We start from the raw sequence: 16,765 nt of genomic DNA on the forward strand, positions 1-16,765 counted from the left end.
GTTTTATTCAGAAACCAACTAGATACTATAAACAGTTCAGTGAACATATTAAAGACCTTACTGTGCTTTGAAAGTCAAATTTTGCTTGTTTAACTAATCAAGTGTCACTCACAGGAGTAAGGACATTAAACCTTTTTGGATCCTGTCATAGCATAAAAGTAACTGAACTGTGTTGTAGGAAGATCGCTGCTTATCTAGAACAATAAAGACTCATTTTTCCACCAGGTGTGAACAGTGACCTGTCACGGATTAATGTGTAGACACAATCTGGATATTTAAGGATACCAGATAAGCTGCATAATCACAGATGGAATCTCCAGTCTGGCCTCCACCTAGAACTCCCTCCAGCCTCCATCCAGCTGGACCAACCAAACCCCCTCATTATTTCATCCCTGGGTGGGCTTAACCCACCCAGGGATGAAATAAGTGTGTGTGCGTGTGTGTATCCGAGAGTGCGTGTTTGAGGTCACCTGAAGACCTGGTGAGGCCAGCTCCCACAGTCCGAGACCAACAGCAGCATAGCATCTGAGCGTTAATCCCAGGTTGGGTGACACTGCGGTGGGTTACACTGTAATTTTGTCCCCTGCTCTGTGTAAGGCCTCTGGTTCTTCAGGACCACCCAACATACTTTAGCAGCTACAGCCTCTTTGTGTGTATCTGTGTGAGTATTAAAGAAAATGACCAGGAGGTTTTTTCAGATGGTAATAAATGGTCTTTGTCCACATGTGTGTAAGTATAAAAAATTGGATGTGTAATTGTGAGACATTTTCTAATTAAATCTTAATCTTTCATTTTCTAAATCTGCTCAACCCCTTAATTGCTTAAATGTATTTACAACTATATAAAAACAAAATACATGTGGCAAAAAAAAAAATAATAATAAAAAAAGTAAAAAAAGAGACTAGAATTTAATACAATTAAATATTAAATAAACTGATATTGAATAAGAAATAAATCATATAAAATAAATACATAAATAATATCTCTTTAATTGCTTATTAAATCCAGAGTTCTCAGTCTGTGTTAATACTGTGGTTGTTCTTGATCTAGCGGCGTGTCTTTTTCCCTGTGTGTGTTCTCAGGATTTCGTTCAGTCAGTGTATTTTTTATTTATTTTTTTTTATCTGCCCGTATTTCAGACTGACAGCTAAAAAAGGAGACATATTGGATTGAGAGTGGGGAGTGCGGAGAGTGATGGTGGGAGGGCACACACTGCCTATCAGTGGAGAATAAAGCTCTTTGTTTCTTACCGTGTGAACACGTGTCACAGACAAGCTGAAGGCCTCTCTCAACCATGCTTTCCAAAAAAACACAAGCGTTTTTCTGAGTCTTTGACGGAGGAGGACAGCCTCATAAATCACACCGCAGTGTTTTAGCAGCCGTCCGTACAGCTGAATGACGGCTTGTTAAAGCATCTCTGACAACTTTGATTGGGGGGAGGTCAAAGAAGTAGACTGACTTTTTTTTTTTCTTTACTTTTTATAAAATAAAACCTCACCACCATGAAGAGAGTTAAAGTGCAGCATAAACATCAGTGGCACTTATCACTCTGGTCAGGTACTCTTTGCAATATCATGGAATTTAATAGATGCACTTGTGTACTCGCTTTTACCCAAACCAGCATCATTATCGGTATAAATTTAAAAATATATTTTTTCATTTTTAAATTCTATTTATTGTTTTTGAAGCCAGCCATTCTCTTCTTCCATCAATTCATGAATGACTTCAGTTCTTTTTTCTGAAGTGGTTCGAAAATATATCAAAATCTGACTAAATTTCTTGCGCTCACAGTGAAGTACTTTGTAACTGTTTACATATTTGCTGGTTTACTACAATTGTTAATGGAGGATTACACTAGGGGGCACATTAGAGAACTCAGACCAGATAGAGCTAAATTTGTTGCTAGCAAACAAAAGAATAGCCATAGTGACAATAGATGTAGTACCGGTATTATAGATGTCTTGTTTTTTTTTTTTAAATTCTCCATCATTTTTACTGCCGTTAACCCTGCTACCTTACATCCATTTACCTTACATCCCTACAGTGTACCTAGTGGTTTCTTTCAGGTTGCAGCTTGTGAATGCGCAGTGGAAATTTCTGAGGAAATGCTCAAACAACACGTTCTACGCAAAATAGATGTGGCAGCCATGATCAACATGTGTAATTAAAGCTAGGATATTTTTATCCAACAACAAGTCCATCCATAAAGTCTAATGTCAGTATCAATGGTCCATAACATCATGTCTGTCAACATGGTCACGGTTGGAAACTACTGTCTGCAGTACATTTGTCGCCTCTCGGTTCAGTTCCTGCCCGCAAGGCTTTCAGAAGCTGTTGTGTTTGACTACAAGCGGGATGTTTTTAATCTTTCCCCAAACAGCAGTATGTTACAGCATAAAATGAAACACACTGAACTTGATTAAAGATGAAGATTTCATAAAAAAAAAAAAAAAAAAAAAATTAGATCAGCTCTATATCATCCATTGGTATTTATGAAACTACACACAGAGTAGGCCACTACTGCTGCATTTTCTCCAAAATGGATATAGAAATATTTTATTTTATCTACAGATATGGGAAGACTGAGTAAGATTATTGAACAATAAAGGCAGTTTTAAAAGTAAATATTTAGCTTGATTTACTTTTACACAAATGGGATCAAATACACTCATTCCCAAACTAAAAATTTGACTGACCATATAATTTAAAAAGCATGAAAATAATATAGTGAATGTTAAACCCTGCTGCCCTGCCCCCATCCCCATCCTAAACTGAATCCACCCCCCCCACTCCGACAAACAGACCTGCACTGCAAACACTTTACCCCCCCCCCCCAGGGGAGTTCCTGTCCACATGTTTACATGTTTACCTGCTGTCCATATAAGTGCAATATCACTAATATTAATATCAGAAGTGTTATACTTTGGACTACCACTACCTCATGCACATACATACTTGCACATATGTATCTAGGCTGCACATGCAAACTGGGCTCTTTAGTGTTTACTGTTATTTTTATTTTTATTTTATTTAAAATTGTGCTGTTTATATTCTATTGTATTTAGCTTATATTCTATTTATATTTAGCCTATATTTCTATTTTTTTTTTTTCTTTTTTTTTTTTCTCTTATTTTATTTCACTTATTGCCCTCCTTCTTATGGCTCAAACCGGGACCTCAGTTCTAATTTCGTACCATAAACATGTAAATGTGAGCTGGTATGACAATAAAGTTCCTTGAATCCTTGAATCCTTGAAGATCTGAGTTTTCCCTGGGATCATAATTAATCTATTTCATATTTTTGCTTGCCAAATATTAATTTATGATGGGTTTTGAATGCCTTTGCCATACTAACGCTACTAAAATGTAGTGAAATTTTATAGCGATAAATTTTTCTGGACCATTATTTTGATTGTTGCTTTTTACCAGACTGGACCAAAATGAGGAGTAGATATGAAAGTAAAGGCAGAGGTGGAGGTCATTGCTATCGAAGTAGTATTTTTCAAGTTTTCCACAGCATTTGATAAACCATCAGGATGGATTGGGTTCAGTTGTTAGATCGTATCGCTTAATCCCCCACTTCTTCTCTCCTTCAACACTCCAGTAAAGTTTGAGTTTAGAGCAGCCTCTCAGCTTTCCTTTTCTCTTTGCGATGTTTTTCCTCCTTTCTCTCTCTCGGTATTTATCTCATGATCTCCTTCTGTTTTATCAGCCGGAGTGTAGACAGACAGTGTTATCAGTATTGTGTGCATAATGCTTGTTTTGACCACAGACAATAGTAGTTACTGTCTTTCTGTCTGCATATCAGACACTGGCAAAAAGAGATGCTGATCACTCCGTCACCCGCCTGCAAGATTGCTCTGTCTCCTTCGTCTGCCATTTGTTTTTGTCCTGCGTCTCTTCTGTTTCAATTTAGTCTGTCAGATTGTACCACAGTTGTGTTAAGAAGAGTAATCTGTTATTAAGTTTTTTTGTTTTTTTGGGTTTTTTTTTCAGGACGTTGCTATTTAAGACATCATGCAGCCTGCCATCCTCACATATGACTTTTAAGTCATTACCGATACCAAGAAGTCAATTTGACATGTCTTTCTATGACTCTGCAAAAGTAATGGGTATGCACAACTCTGATTAGCAGTAACGTAAACAGGAGCTCTTGAAGGCCATGCTTATTTTGTGTTTTACTGTTTGCTGCAGTAGTTATGGGAAACCACCAAATATGTTTCAAACACGTCTTCTGACAGCAACTCACATGGAGGTGCTGAAAGCTGCAGCCGATGGATACAAATGACCGGTTTATTAAATGACTGGTAGCTTAGTATCTTTATCTTTATCTGTGATGCAGAGAACGTTTACAGAGTTGTTTTAATTTGACAATAAAAAATGGAATCAGTTTTAAAACGCTAACATCTAAGGGTGTGGTCTGCTTTCCCTACTAATCTAAGAGTTTTTCTCAGTGTCTGAGCGAAATGAACAAGAAAAGCAAGAAGAGAGTCAAATGTACGTGGCAACGTACCCTGTGTGATTCCACCTGCGATTACAGGACTCAAGTCTCCCCCAAAGTCAGCGACAGCGAAGAGATCAACAGAAACACCTAATTTCTCCAAGAAATTAAGAAATACTACCCCAAGTGAGTAGAAAAAATGCAAAAGGTGCCTCTCATTTTGATGAAGTGTTTAAAACGAGCATTATCAGAAAACGAGGCCAACGTCTATCAGTCTTACTAACCCCGAGTATTTAAGCTGCAGCTGGAGCCCGTTGCTGCAAGTCACCTCTTATGTCTCTGAACCCCTTTCTGCAACTGTGTCATAAAAGCCTTTAGAGCCAAAATAATAATTTCAAAAAAAGACATTTTCTTATTGAAATTTTATATATCAACCCCAACTAGTTGAGACAGATGTCTGCCCTCCTGCCCTCAGCTGGGTTCTGCAGTGTTTCCTTTCTATTGAAAGAGAGTTTGGAGGAAAAATTCAAACAGGATGTGGATTTCATAGGGACCTACTGTACTGAGTGTGCCTGATTCCCACTGTGTACTCAAAAAACATCTCTTATGACTATCAGAAATTGCAGTTGGAGAAGTCCTTCCTGCTGTAGCAGTTTACAGGATGATCTTAGGAAGGAATGTATAGCATAACCATGCTGCTTCTGACAATGAAAATGGTGCCATTTGGCCTGTTTTAGGAAGTGTGCATATGTTTAAAACAAAAAAACAACCCCCCAGCAAAAACAAAAAAACTGCCTTAGAAGTGGTAGTTTTTATGTATAAAGGATATGTGGACCACTGCTGGTAGCTGTGATCACACACTTGTTTTTCTAAACACAATAAAGATTAAAAAGATAAAAACTAAAATGAAGAGTAATGGTGTTGTTGGCTATCTGTTCACAGTGTTTGTTTAGTTTGATATTGGAAGTTAGTGTCTTTGTACACTTATGCAGTGCTGTGTGTGCACGTATACGTGAGCTTCTGTACGCGTGCGTTTATCTGCAGGTGCTTGGCAGCACACTTCGGTCTCTAGAACAGCAGAACGGAACTTAAATGAGACACATATTTAGATATTTGGGCCTCATCACTCACACATACTCAAGTTAAACAGTGAATCTGTGACTGTGCTTTCATTACTGAGGAAATGTGGTCCTGTTAGTGAAAGCACATTTGTTATGTGAGTTGAACAGATGTTAATGAAAGTGTGTATGAGTGTGATACTTAGTCTTACTGTGTGAATGCCTGTACATGTATCCGTTTGAAAGTGTGTCTATTAGTCATCCTGCATAAGGAAATGGTCTGTGTATTTCCAGCCGTCATTAAACTGAGATTCTAATTGGTTCTTTAATTAGAACACGGAAGTACTCATTCTGAACACACACACACACACACGCACATGCAAACATATCTTTACCATTTTCCTTTAACCCAAGTTTGAACCTTTACCAGTGTTGTCTAGTCTTTTTCTTTCTTCTTCTTTTCTGATCAAAGCTTCAATTAATTGTTCTTCCTTTTCTGTCCATGAAAACATTTTCCCTGTCTCTCCCTCTCTACCTCTTTTTCTCTCACTCCTTCGTCTTCTTTGACATCATCCTCTAGCGTATTGGGGGGTGTTTTCTGCCACGTTGCTTTTAGCCAAAGAGGCTGCTGTCATTTTCCACAGACACAAATTGCACAGCACTGTGTGCAACCGTTTGTGTATATGTGCATTTACATCTATCTCTACATTTTGCATGTGGTTGGGTGTGTGTGTGTGTGTGTGTGTGGTTTGGAGCTTTTCCATTGTGTTTGCCATGACTAACTGAGCAGGAAACATCTAATCTGTTGGTTTAGTGGGGGGGATAGACTCACATAGAAACACACTCTGAGCTTTACTTCTTACTATCATTTTGTATGAGGAAAGAAATTTGGGTGTAACTTGTTTTAATTTTATTCTTTCACTTTCTGTCATCTCAGCTATAGCTACGTTCACTGATGTTTGACCTGGTGCATTTAGGTTTTTTATTTAACATTTAGTTTATTTGCCTGTATCTTTACCCAGACTGTGTTTTTTAATACAACTCTATAAGTCAGACAGGAACAAATTCTACAACAAATGTATAAGTGCAACATTGCACAGCAGAAGACCTTAGTTGAGGGGGCATGTATGCTCTCCTGAGTGGCAGCCTGAAGTTTTTTGATGGAATTTATTGCCACATTTTCATTAAATTGAGCTACACATGTGATACAATGTACAGCAACAAAGGTTAATAAATCTTCTTTTATGCAAATGTAATGAAAATGTTTTGTAAATTAACAACTGGAACAACATCCATGACTGAAAGATATTTCCCAGACCTGCGCCATTACTCCCACTTAAAGAAGTGTTTTCATAAGTCAGCATTCTTACCACTGCATTGAAAAATTGTGTTTCCTTCCAGCAGATTTTACAGAAGTGCAGCCATTAAGCTCATCTATGAGGTTAGCTGAAACTTTGGCTTATTAACCATTAAATGTGTGGACATTAGAATATCAGTAGCCTACTAATATTTTTATCTTCTGTAAACTGGCTCTTATTTAGGAATGTATTTGACTCTTTGTTTTACATTTGCTTTATGTATTTTACACACTTATACAGTATTGGCTGAGGGGACCTGTTTTGTCTGTATGTGATAACTTGTATTAAGTGATTTTAATATAGTTTTACTTTTTACTGAAAAAGGAATCAACAGTTCAAAATTATCCTAAATTAACCTGGAAAATGGAGTAGTTGTTATTACCCCCACTGGGCTCCCATTACATCCTCAATTTGATACGTGATTATAGACAAAAACAAACAAACAAAAAAAAAAAAAAAAAACATGCTGACACTTCAAAGCTGTAGAACAGGGGTGCCCAAGTTCGGTCCTCGAGATCCTGCAACTTTTAGATGCAACCCTTCTCCAACACACTTGAATTAGATGTCATCTGCATGTCATTCAGCTCTGCAGAGGCCTGGTAACGGGCCAGTCATTTGATTCAGGTGTGTTAGAGAAGGGTTGCATCTAAAAGTTGCAGGATGGTGGATCTCCAGGACCGGACTTGGGCACCCCTGCTGTAGAACAATTATGACAAACTTTTTAAGATTGGTGGGGAAACCTACCCACACAGTACACTACGTTGGCCGGGAAGTGCAAAGCAATATGACATCCAGTGAAACACTTTTACAAGTTAACCGAAACACAGTTAGTAAGATACGTGTTTCACCAAAATCTGTGACCCATCAGAATCTGTGACTGCAGGACACCCTCTGCACGTACGTCTTAGAAGACGAGCTAAGTCTTGAAAACACTTTTATTAAAGTCTGAATTCATTATAATGCAGGCACAGTAAAGTAACACATTCTGGTAGCTATCAGAAATGTGTTTTCAATAAAAGTGTTCAAGACTTTGCTTGTGTTCTAAGACAGACATGCAGACATACATCGCCCTCCATGGTCACAGATTCTGATGGATCACAAATTTTGGTGGTTGTAATTGTGTTTTGGTTTTTAGAAGTGTTTCACTGGTTGTAAATTTATATTGCGAAAATGTAAGGCAAGGCAGTTTATTTGTACAGCACATTTCATGTACAGGACAATTCCAAGTGCTTTACATAAAACAAATGCATTACAGATATTTAGAAATAGTAAAAGGCATCAACACATAATCACAATAAAATAATAAATTACATTAAAATGATTAAAAGCAAAATAAGTTAAAAAGTTTCCGTGCAGATTTCATGCATAGACGCATGAGAAAAGAAATGTTTTAACCTGGATTTAAAAATGTCTACATTTGGGGAAAGTTTAATCTCCACTGGCAGTTTGTTCCACTTGTTTGCAGCATAACAGCTAAATGCTGCTTCTCCATGTTTAGTCTGGACTCTGGTCTGGACTAGTTGACCAGAGTCTTTGGACCTAAGAACTCTGCTAGGTTTATATTCTCTGAACATATCACAGATGTATTCTGGGCCTAAACCATTCTGGGATTTGTAAACAAGCAGAAGGGTTTTAAAATCTATTCTGTGACTGACTGGGAGCCAGTGTAAAGATTTCAAAACTGGTGTGATGTGTTCAGATCTCTTAGTCCTGGTTAAAACTCTAGCAGCAGCGTTTTGGATGAGCTGCAGATGTTTTAATGCTCTTTTTAGGAAGTCCTGTTAAAAGACCAGTACAGTAATCCAGCCTACTGGAGATGAATGCATGGATGAGTTTCTCTTGGTCTTTCTGGGAGACTAAACTTTTAATTCTGTTGATGTTTCTGAGCTGGTAAAAAGCTGTCTTAGTGAAGCTTTGATGTGGCTGCTGTAAGGTCATGTAAGTTTTACTCAATTTAATATTGTTTTGCACTTCCCAGCCACCATAGTAAACAAAAAAAAAAAAAAAAAAAAAAACTTATACACATTTGACTTTTGCACCTAACTGGATGCTGACTGATGCTACATCCGTATGAGACTGAACTGATATAATAATAATAAGATTTTCTGTAAAGACAAAATCATTTTGGGAAATGTATGCATCCATAAAAACCACTGAAAATGCTGTAGTATACCAAGCCTGTAAGAGGGGCTGTAACACTGCCACATAAATTCACTAAAAATAGATCATGTGCATACACTCGTTTGACGTAAACAAACATATGAGGAAAAAGATGGGAGAGAATTGAGCTTCGGAAGCCTCAGCAGCACAAATGCATGTAATCTGCGTCATCTGTTCAAGAAAGATGCCTATGGGTTGTACACACAAATTAAACTTGTATTTTCAGATTTATTCACTTTAGGAACCTGTTTAAAAAATAAACCTTCTTTTAAACATCCAAACAACAAAAATGTGTAGTGGATAAACCTAAACACATCCCCATGTGGACATGGCCTGATTCATTTCTTCTAATGCATCATTAATGAGAGCAAACTCCTCCCTCAAACTTTTATTCTTTGTATTTGTATTTTGTAATTTAGGTGATGTTTCCTTTTATTCTTAAAAATCTCATCTTGCTTTATGATTATTTTTTTCTGCAGTTTACTTGATGAAGCTACCAAACCTCATAGAGTCAGCTGTTTCAGTTTACTTCATTTAAACCACAGACACATATGTTTATGTGTGCGCTTTAAATCACCCATTTCCATAGATTAGCATCCCCATGATTTCTGTGTTTTTCTGCACATTTCTTGTGGTTTCACTATTTGTGTGTGCATATCTTAGTGCAGTGGTGTGTGAATATACAAACATAAGTGTCTGTGTGTGGTTTGTGATGCTTTAAATATCATAAGATGCTGGCTGGCATCAGAATTTTTCGGTCCTTCTTGGGAGGCAAAACAAAATGCAAAGATAGATGAAAGGGAATATAAAAGCTTAAATGTTTGCATCCCCCAATTTCAAGTTTCAGTCCATATGAGTCTAAAAGAAAACACTTTCACAAAGTTGGACCTTGTCATTGAGATGTAAACCAGGTTTAAGTGTCTAGGATGCAGCAGAATGTCCCTTTTATGTGTTTTGAATGGAGTCCAGACTTTATCGCAGACACGTCGGGAGGTCTCGACCCCGGCAGCTTCAACTGCAGGTTATTTGAGGTCACCAGTAGTTCAGCTGTGAACACACGCTACTGTGTGTGTATGTGTGTTTGTGTTGGCACATGCATGGATGTTCAGGCCTGTCTTTTTTTTTTAGGAAATGTGTTTAAAATATAAAATATGCCACCTTCATGGTTAAATGTCTATTTTTCTGTGTGTGCAAGTATGTATGTTTGCATCAACATGTGCAGCTTTAGGCTCACATATTTACTTGTTCTTTCATTTTTATTCGTCTGTGTGTGTGTGTGTGTGTGTGTGTGTGTGTGTGTGTGTGTGTGTGGGTGTGTGTGTGTGTGTGTGTGTCCAGGCTAAATGTGTCTTTGTGTTCTCTCAGCTGGCATCAATCAGAGTGTGTGTGGAGCCGAGCCACTGCCAACAATGGAGCCCTTCAGTGGACCTGGAGCCTTTTATCAATACACACACACACACTTTCAGAAACCCTGACAGGAGGGTGGTTGGGGACATGTGTGTGTATGTCTTCAGAAGCCTAAGGATGTGTATGCTCGTGTGTGTTGCATTGAAGAAATTGTGCATTAGAAGATTAAAAATTCATGTTGACCGAGGTCTCCATTTGACATGTTTTTGTTTTGTTTTGTTTTGTTTCTTTTTTGTGTGTAAGTATTTGTTAGATTTCTCCAACATGAAATAGCATCTTTTCAGTATTGTAACAGCAATATAACTGTTTCTCTCTGTCAAGATTACTTAATTTTTTATGTAAATGTGTTTAATTCTGGCTATTTTTATCCTTCTTCTAATTTTTAAAGAAATTAAAAATAGTGTAGTGATATATATATATATATATATATATATATATATATATATATATATATATATATATATTTTTTTTTTTTTTTTTATGTGAAATTAGCAGTGCCTCAGAGCAAGTGTCTATTAATCAAAAAAGGTTTTGGTTTGATGCCAGGCTTTCCAATTCCATGTACATGAGTTAGAGATGTCACGATTACTTGATTTCACAATTAATCTTTGTATTCATGCAGTGAAGAATTAATCCTAACAATTCTTCAATGTCGTCGCTTTCCGAAACATATTATGTCCAAATCATATGGGCAGATCAGCACAACTCGCGCTAAGTTACAGGACATCTGCGTGATGCTGCACGTCTTGCTTTGTTTTCATTCAGTGTCCAAATAAACAGAAAGGCATCTGCGTCAATTTTCTTTAGTCAAAACAAAAATGAAGGAAGAAATACATGAAATATGTTTCACTGCCTGCTTGATAGTCACCCAGTTTTGTACGCAACGTTAAAGGTAAATGTACAGTAACTGGATTAAATTATGTTAATGTTTATCTAGTGTAACGCTGATATTAAAAGTTATGTTATTTGCAATTTTAGAATTGTTTTACGGCTCGTGGTGGGCTTGAAGCATTACGCTACACAGCCTAACGTGACAAGTTCAGCGATGCTTACTGAACGTTACATTATATGAATGCAAAAATACTTTTTTGATGGATAGTTTTGGTGTTCAAACATGATTGATTTAGTCTGTGGTTGATGCTTTTTATATTTGGTCTTGTTTCTTTATTAAGCTTCACTGTTAGAATATTATTTGTGTTTCAGACAGTAGCTATTCTGCTAAAACACAGCTGGAAGTCAAAAGCTAGCTTGATGTCTTTTTTTCATGTTTTAATATTCTCTTCTCAGGTAAAAAAAACAATGTAAAAAAAAAAATTTTTTTTCATAAAAGGTTCATAATTAGCCTTTTCCATCTGGTTTCACTGAGAGAAATACAGAGTTAATTTGTATTTATTTATTGTTTTGCAGAGCAGAGGAAATTTTATTGGAAGGAGATGTGATTCTTCACATTTATAATATTGTGAAATGAATCAATGAATAGTAATTATAATTATTTCTCTGACAATAATTGTACCAAGAAAATCTATAATTATGACATCCCTAACCACAATATGCCAATACCCTCACAGGCGTAAAAGAATGTGAATGTTAAAGAATAGCATTGCTTGTATAAGTGGCATTTTATGAAATGTGAGAATGTGAGCACTTTGAGGTCAATAGGACAAGGAGAGTGCTTTAAAAATGCACCTCATTTATCATTTAAGGAGCTTAGCACAAAAACAGTCCATAGTAGTGCAGTGAGAGAAAGTTTCCAGATAAAGATCATGAATTGAAATCCCTAGTGGCTAAAAACCATTTTCAGAAAGGGGATCTAATAAGTTATTTTTGTCACCTTTGTTTTGCCATATGTTACAGATACATTTTACTCAGTTTTCAAAAATGAGCCTGATACACCAGCCCCCATGTGGCTCAGAGGTTTCTGAAAGGCTCTTTGAGAATCAGCTGAGGTTAAAGTTATGGTTGAGTTCTTTAGGCTTAGATTTGATGGCTTGGGAACTTAAGCAAGTCACTGAGGGAGCCATACATGTAGAGGAAAAAGGATTGCACATTTATTGATACGTGTGCAAGTATAGTATACCTGCAAGGTGTGACTGACACAGCACCCACTGATGACCCCATCCATCTCTGAAAACCAGAGACTTTTTGATGTTACCATGGAAACCAAGCAAATTGAGTTGAAGTTTGAACTCTGTGTTTACACTTTAAAGGCAAGTCTTAGAGAAGGTAGTCATTCCAACTTATACCTGTGTTTGTAGTTTAGCGTTACGCAAATCAAAACGGCTTACTTTGGCAATTACTGCTTAACCCTGGCACACACACACATGCTTTACTTCTGAGTCTTACATTTCTATTTTCGCAGGATCAAATGGCAAGTGTTGAATCCATTTGTCAAACAAACTGCTGGCCTACGTTGGCACTCAGGCCTGCAGATCACTCATTTATCCGAACACACAATCGTCCATTAGTCCCAGATCTGCTTTCACGTCTTCTTTTTTCACTCTGTCTGTTGATTCTCTCTCCTCCTTCTCCTTCATCTCCTGTTTCCCTCCTTCTCTTCGTCCGACTTGTCCTTTCTTGTTGTCTTCATTTTCATCCGTCTTGCTATGTCACCACTTGTCCTCATCACTCCACTCATCTCCACATCTTTGTTGTTGTAATAATGGAGGCATGAAGGGATTGACCCCTTGCTGTAGGTCAGATTCATCCATTCCCACCACACCTCATTCATACATTCACTCACTTTCTATTTTCTGCTGTCGAGCTCTGTGGAAGAGTAAAAACTAGCAGAACCTAAGCTCCACTTGTGGTGTTTTACTTAATGTTAACTTCAAAGCAAGTAATCAGTTCTTGTCTGCTCAAATCTGGTTCTGATTCTTGCATTCAGACCGTGTAGATATGCAGTCGCCTCATTAAAAAGCTACTGTTTCTACATGGAATCCAATTTAGTGTAAAGACAAGTTACCAGAATAAACATAGTCTGCATACAGTGAACAGTTTATTTGAACTGTGATGCAAAATGTTTTAAACAACCTGTAAATGAGATTTCCAGTTCTCTAACAAGTGAACAGCAGACTACAGAGAAGAGATTTCCATGAGACGTCAGAAAAGAGCCCTAAAACAGAAGGACATGGCGTTTATGGATGGAAGCTTATTTCCAGATGTTTAAGAACACTGTTTAAGGAATAATCCAACTCGGAATCAAAATTAAACAGGGTTTGTTTGTTTTTTTAGTTGTTATTCTAACTTCCCCCTCTCATTCAAATATATAAATTTTGTCTTTAATATGATTTCCCAAAATTTGAAAATGTTGCATGTAGCGATCTCTCATGTCTCTTGAATATAATGAAACCAATCATCCTCAAAGTGCCACATTAAGGTAAATATATAAATGAAAAGAGAGAAAGAGCCTGTGTTTCAGTCAGTTTACTATAGTTTTTTTCTAGTAGCCTATGTATTGATTGTGTAATATCAAAATGATTATTAAGTAGAAAAATACTAAAAATAATATGTTATTCCTGCAGTCATACTGCTGCTGAGGGCGATGGCTGTGGGCAGAATTGACCTCCGGCACCTTTTTTTTCTTGCAGTGTACTTGAAGAAGCTTCCCACTGAGCACACTCTTTAGTTTCTTTACCATGTTGGGTAAAAGGTGTAAATATTGTTCATTATGTTCAGCAGCTTGTGTAGCAGTCTTCCCTGGACAATCATTCCAGTGCTTCCAGATCAGTCCCCAGCACAGAGCAGACTTCTTCATCAGTTTTTGACTTTTTAAGTCTTTAGCTCTGATGCTACTGCCCCAGCAGATTTCCACAACAGACACATAGAAGATATGAACCATGTTGGTGCAGACCTCGATGGAGCCTACCTTCCTCCAGAAAGTCTGCTCAATCTTTTCCTGTAGATGATATCAGTGTTGCATTTCCATTGTAGTTTGTTGTCTAGCTGAATTTCCAGGTAGTTGGAGACATCCACAATGTCTGCATTTACTGTTATACAAGCACAAGTACTCAGTAAAGTATTTTCTCAGATGTGCCAGACCTGTGCTGATGACACAAAAATATAATTTTTTCGGACTTTATTAATCTAAAAATGGACAGCATGTAGTTTATACATAATGATACTACTTGATACATCATAGCAGATTATAGCTACGATCTAATTCTCATCTTTATTTCTGTGGCAAGTTTAACCTAAAAAAACAGAAAACAAATAACCTTTGAGATAAGAGAAAGAAGTAAAAAGGCCACACATAAAACAGCTTTAACATCCAAGATGATCACTTTTCAAAAAAAAAAATATGCACTGCTCTAATGATTGTTTGAAACAGATCTCTCTTGAGAATGACCTAATGAGGTAACCCATACAAATAAAGATTGAATAATAAAAAAAAAAGTTCATTGCTACAAAACTTTACTAGTGATGGTGTCTAACATGTTTTCTTTGTGCGTTCTAGCTGGCTACACACTTAACATTTTGACGAAACTACAAGGATTCATCAAAGTTTTACAGATAAATTGACTTAATGGGTCTTAAAGTTTCATCAGTGAATGCTGTGTTGAATTTGGGGATCTAATGGCTACACATATTTGGAAAACAGCGTGCCACGATGAAACTGTTCAGGGTTTCATTCAGGCTAACATAAACAAGTGTAAATCAGCCACCTGATGGAGCCAGTGGTGACAGTAATGAAGGAGCTGCAGGTTTGATACTCATAAAACTGTTGACACAGGTTGTGGAGTCGACAGTCCGAGCCCTGTGGGATAAATAGATGTGTTGTGAAGAAAGTGGCCAAGACTATTATAGAACTATTGGATAGTTCATCAGTTCTGCCAATAAAAAAAGAATTTCTCGTAACACATTTGCAGATAATTGCCCTTTTTTTATTTGCCATTTTATTAAAATAATTTATTTCAAGAACTAAAAGGAAAACAGAAATTTTCATATAAATTTTTTCATCAAGCGACGTGGATCTTGATTAGAAAGCTTATCAGGAGCCTCAAGGCTAAATAGGCTTTTATAGGTTTAAAGTAGTGGAAAACAGTGGAATAATGGAATATTAAAAAAATGCAAACTTTTTATAAGGAAACTGTGCTGATGTATGTAATAGTTATTCACCCCCCAACTGCCTCCTCCAGGTAATGGCGCTGGCGGAGGCCGCAGAGGACAACCGGACTCTTCTGGAGGAGGCATTCGTCCGTCTGCGGAGCGCCACACACCTGCTTGTCCTGCTGATATCGCTGTGGCAGGGCCTGACCCCTGATCAGACTGCCATCTTGGAGGCCACACTACTACCACTGCTGCAGGACACACCACAGCTGGTACACACACACATGGACACACACGTTTCTAGGAGACCATTAATGCAGTATCTGTCTATCCATCTGCAGCTCGTTGGTAAACACAGCCCCAGCTTAAACACACACTCTCAAAACTTTTAAAATATATTAAGCACTACTGGTCCCTGAGGACTATACACACACACACTCTCACCTGCCAGCTCTACTATGAGTGTGTATTTCAGTAGCTGATTGTAATTTCATTAAAACCACATATTTGTTTGGATATACAACAAATGCACACACACACATTCACACAGGAGGTCAAACCCACAATAGGTCTTAATTTGAATGGATGACATTTTGCTCTTTACTCAGCCTCTGACTGACATGTGTGTAGCTGTGCGTATTAGTGTGTTTATGTGTGTATGGTGCATGCTGCAGAGGACTCAGCTTTGTATAAACAGCCCTGTTGACAGAGCTCCTCCATTTGCAGCAGTCAGACTAAGTTTAGACTAAGATTTTAATTGGGCTGTTCACAATGAATGGAAATCAATGAAATGTCCTAAAAAGGAAAGCTGTGCAAACTTTTAAATGTGTGTGTTAGTTTTTCCATAGCTCTGATCAGTCCCCTGAACCTCTCATTACCAGTAAGTCTATTTTCAGTCATCTCTCACTGCCCACTGTGAACACAACTGTACATAAAACATCATCTTGCAGAACTCAGTAGACAGAAATAGGTTAAGAGGGTCATTTGATGAGCCTCAAGGGGTTCTGAAGGTTTGTTTGTGTGTGTATGTTATTTTAAATGGGATTAATGGCATTAAGTGAATTAGCAGTAATTAGGGTCATGTCCATGATATTAAGACAAACAGGTGGGCTGATGAGCTATTTTCAGAACACATGACACCTCCTCCAGTGCTGTGCTGTGCTGTGGCAACATAAATATAAATTGGTGATGTAGTCTTTTTTTTATATATATATATATATGTCAGCACATTTGTTTTCTTTTGTCTTATCAAAACTTTAAAGTTAGAAGTCACGCTTACTTTGTTTTAAAACAAAA

General features: G+C 37.3%; 1 protein-coding gene across 2 annotated transcripts in view; it reads left to right on the forward strand.

The window, feature by feature from the left end:
* Window positions 1–16,765, forward strand: part of bbs9 (Bardet-Biedl syndrome 9) — a 170,332-nt gene that overhangs the window by 72,076 nt on the left and 81,491 nt on the right. For both annotated transcript variants that reach the window (XM_041987334.1, XM_041987335.1), the window contains exon 19: window positions 15,559–15,741. In XM_041987334.1, the coding sequence (XP_041843268.1) occupies window positions 15,559–15,741 (183 nt within the window). The remainder of the gene's footprint in view (window positions 1–15,558; window positions 15,742–16,765) is intronic.

This window comes from Melanotaenia boesemani, chromosome 6 (assembly GCF_017639745.1).
Source record: "Melanotaenia boesemani isolate fMelBoe1 chromosome 6, fMelBoe1.pri, whole genome shotgun sequence".
NCBI classification, from domain to species: Eukaryota; Metazoa; Chordata; class Actinopteri; order Atheriniformes; family Melanotaeniidae; genus Melanotaenia; species Melanotaenia boesemani.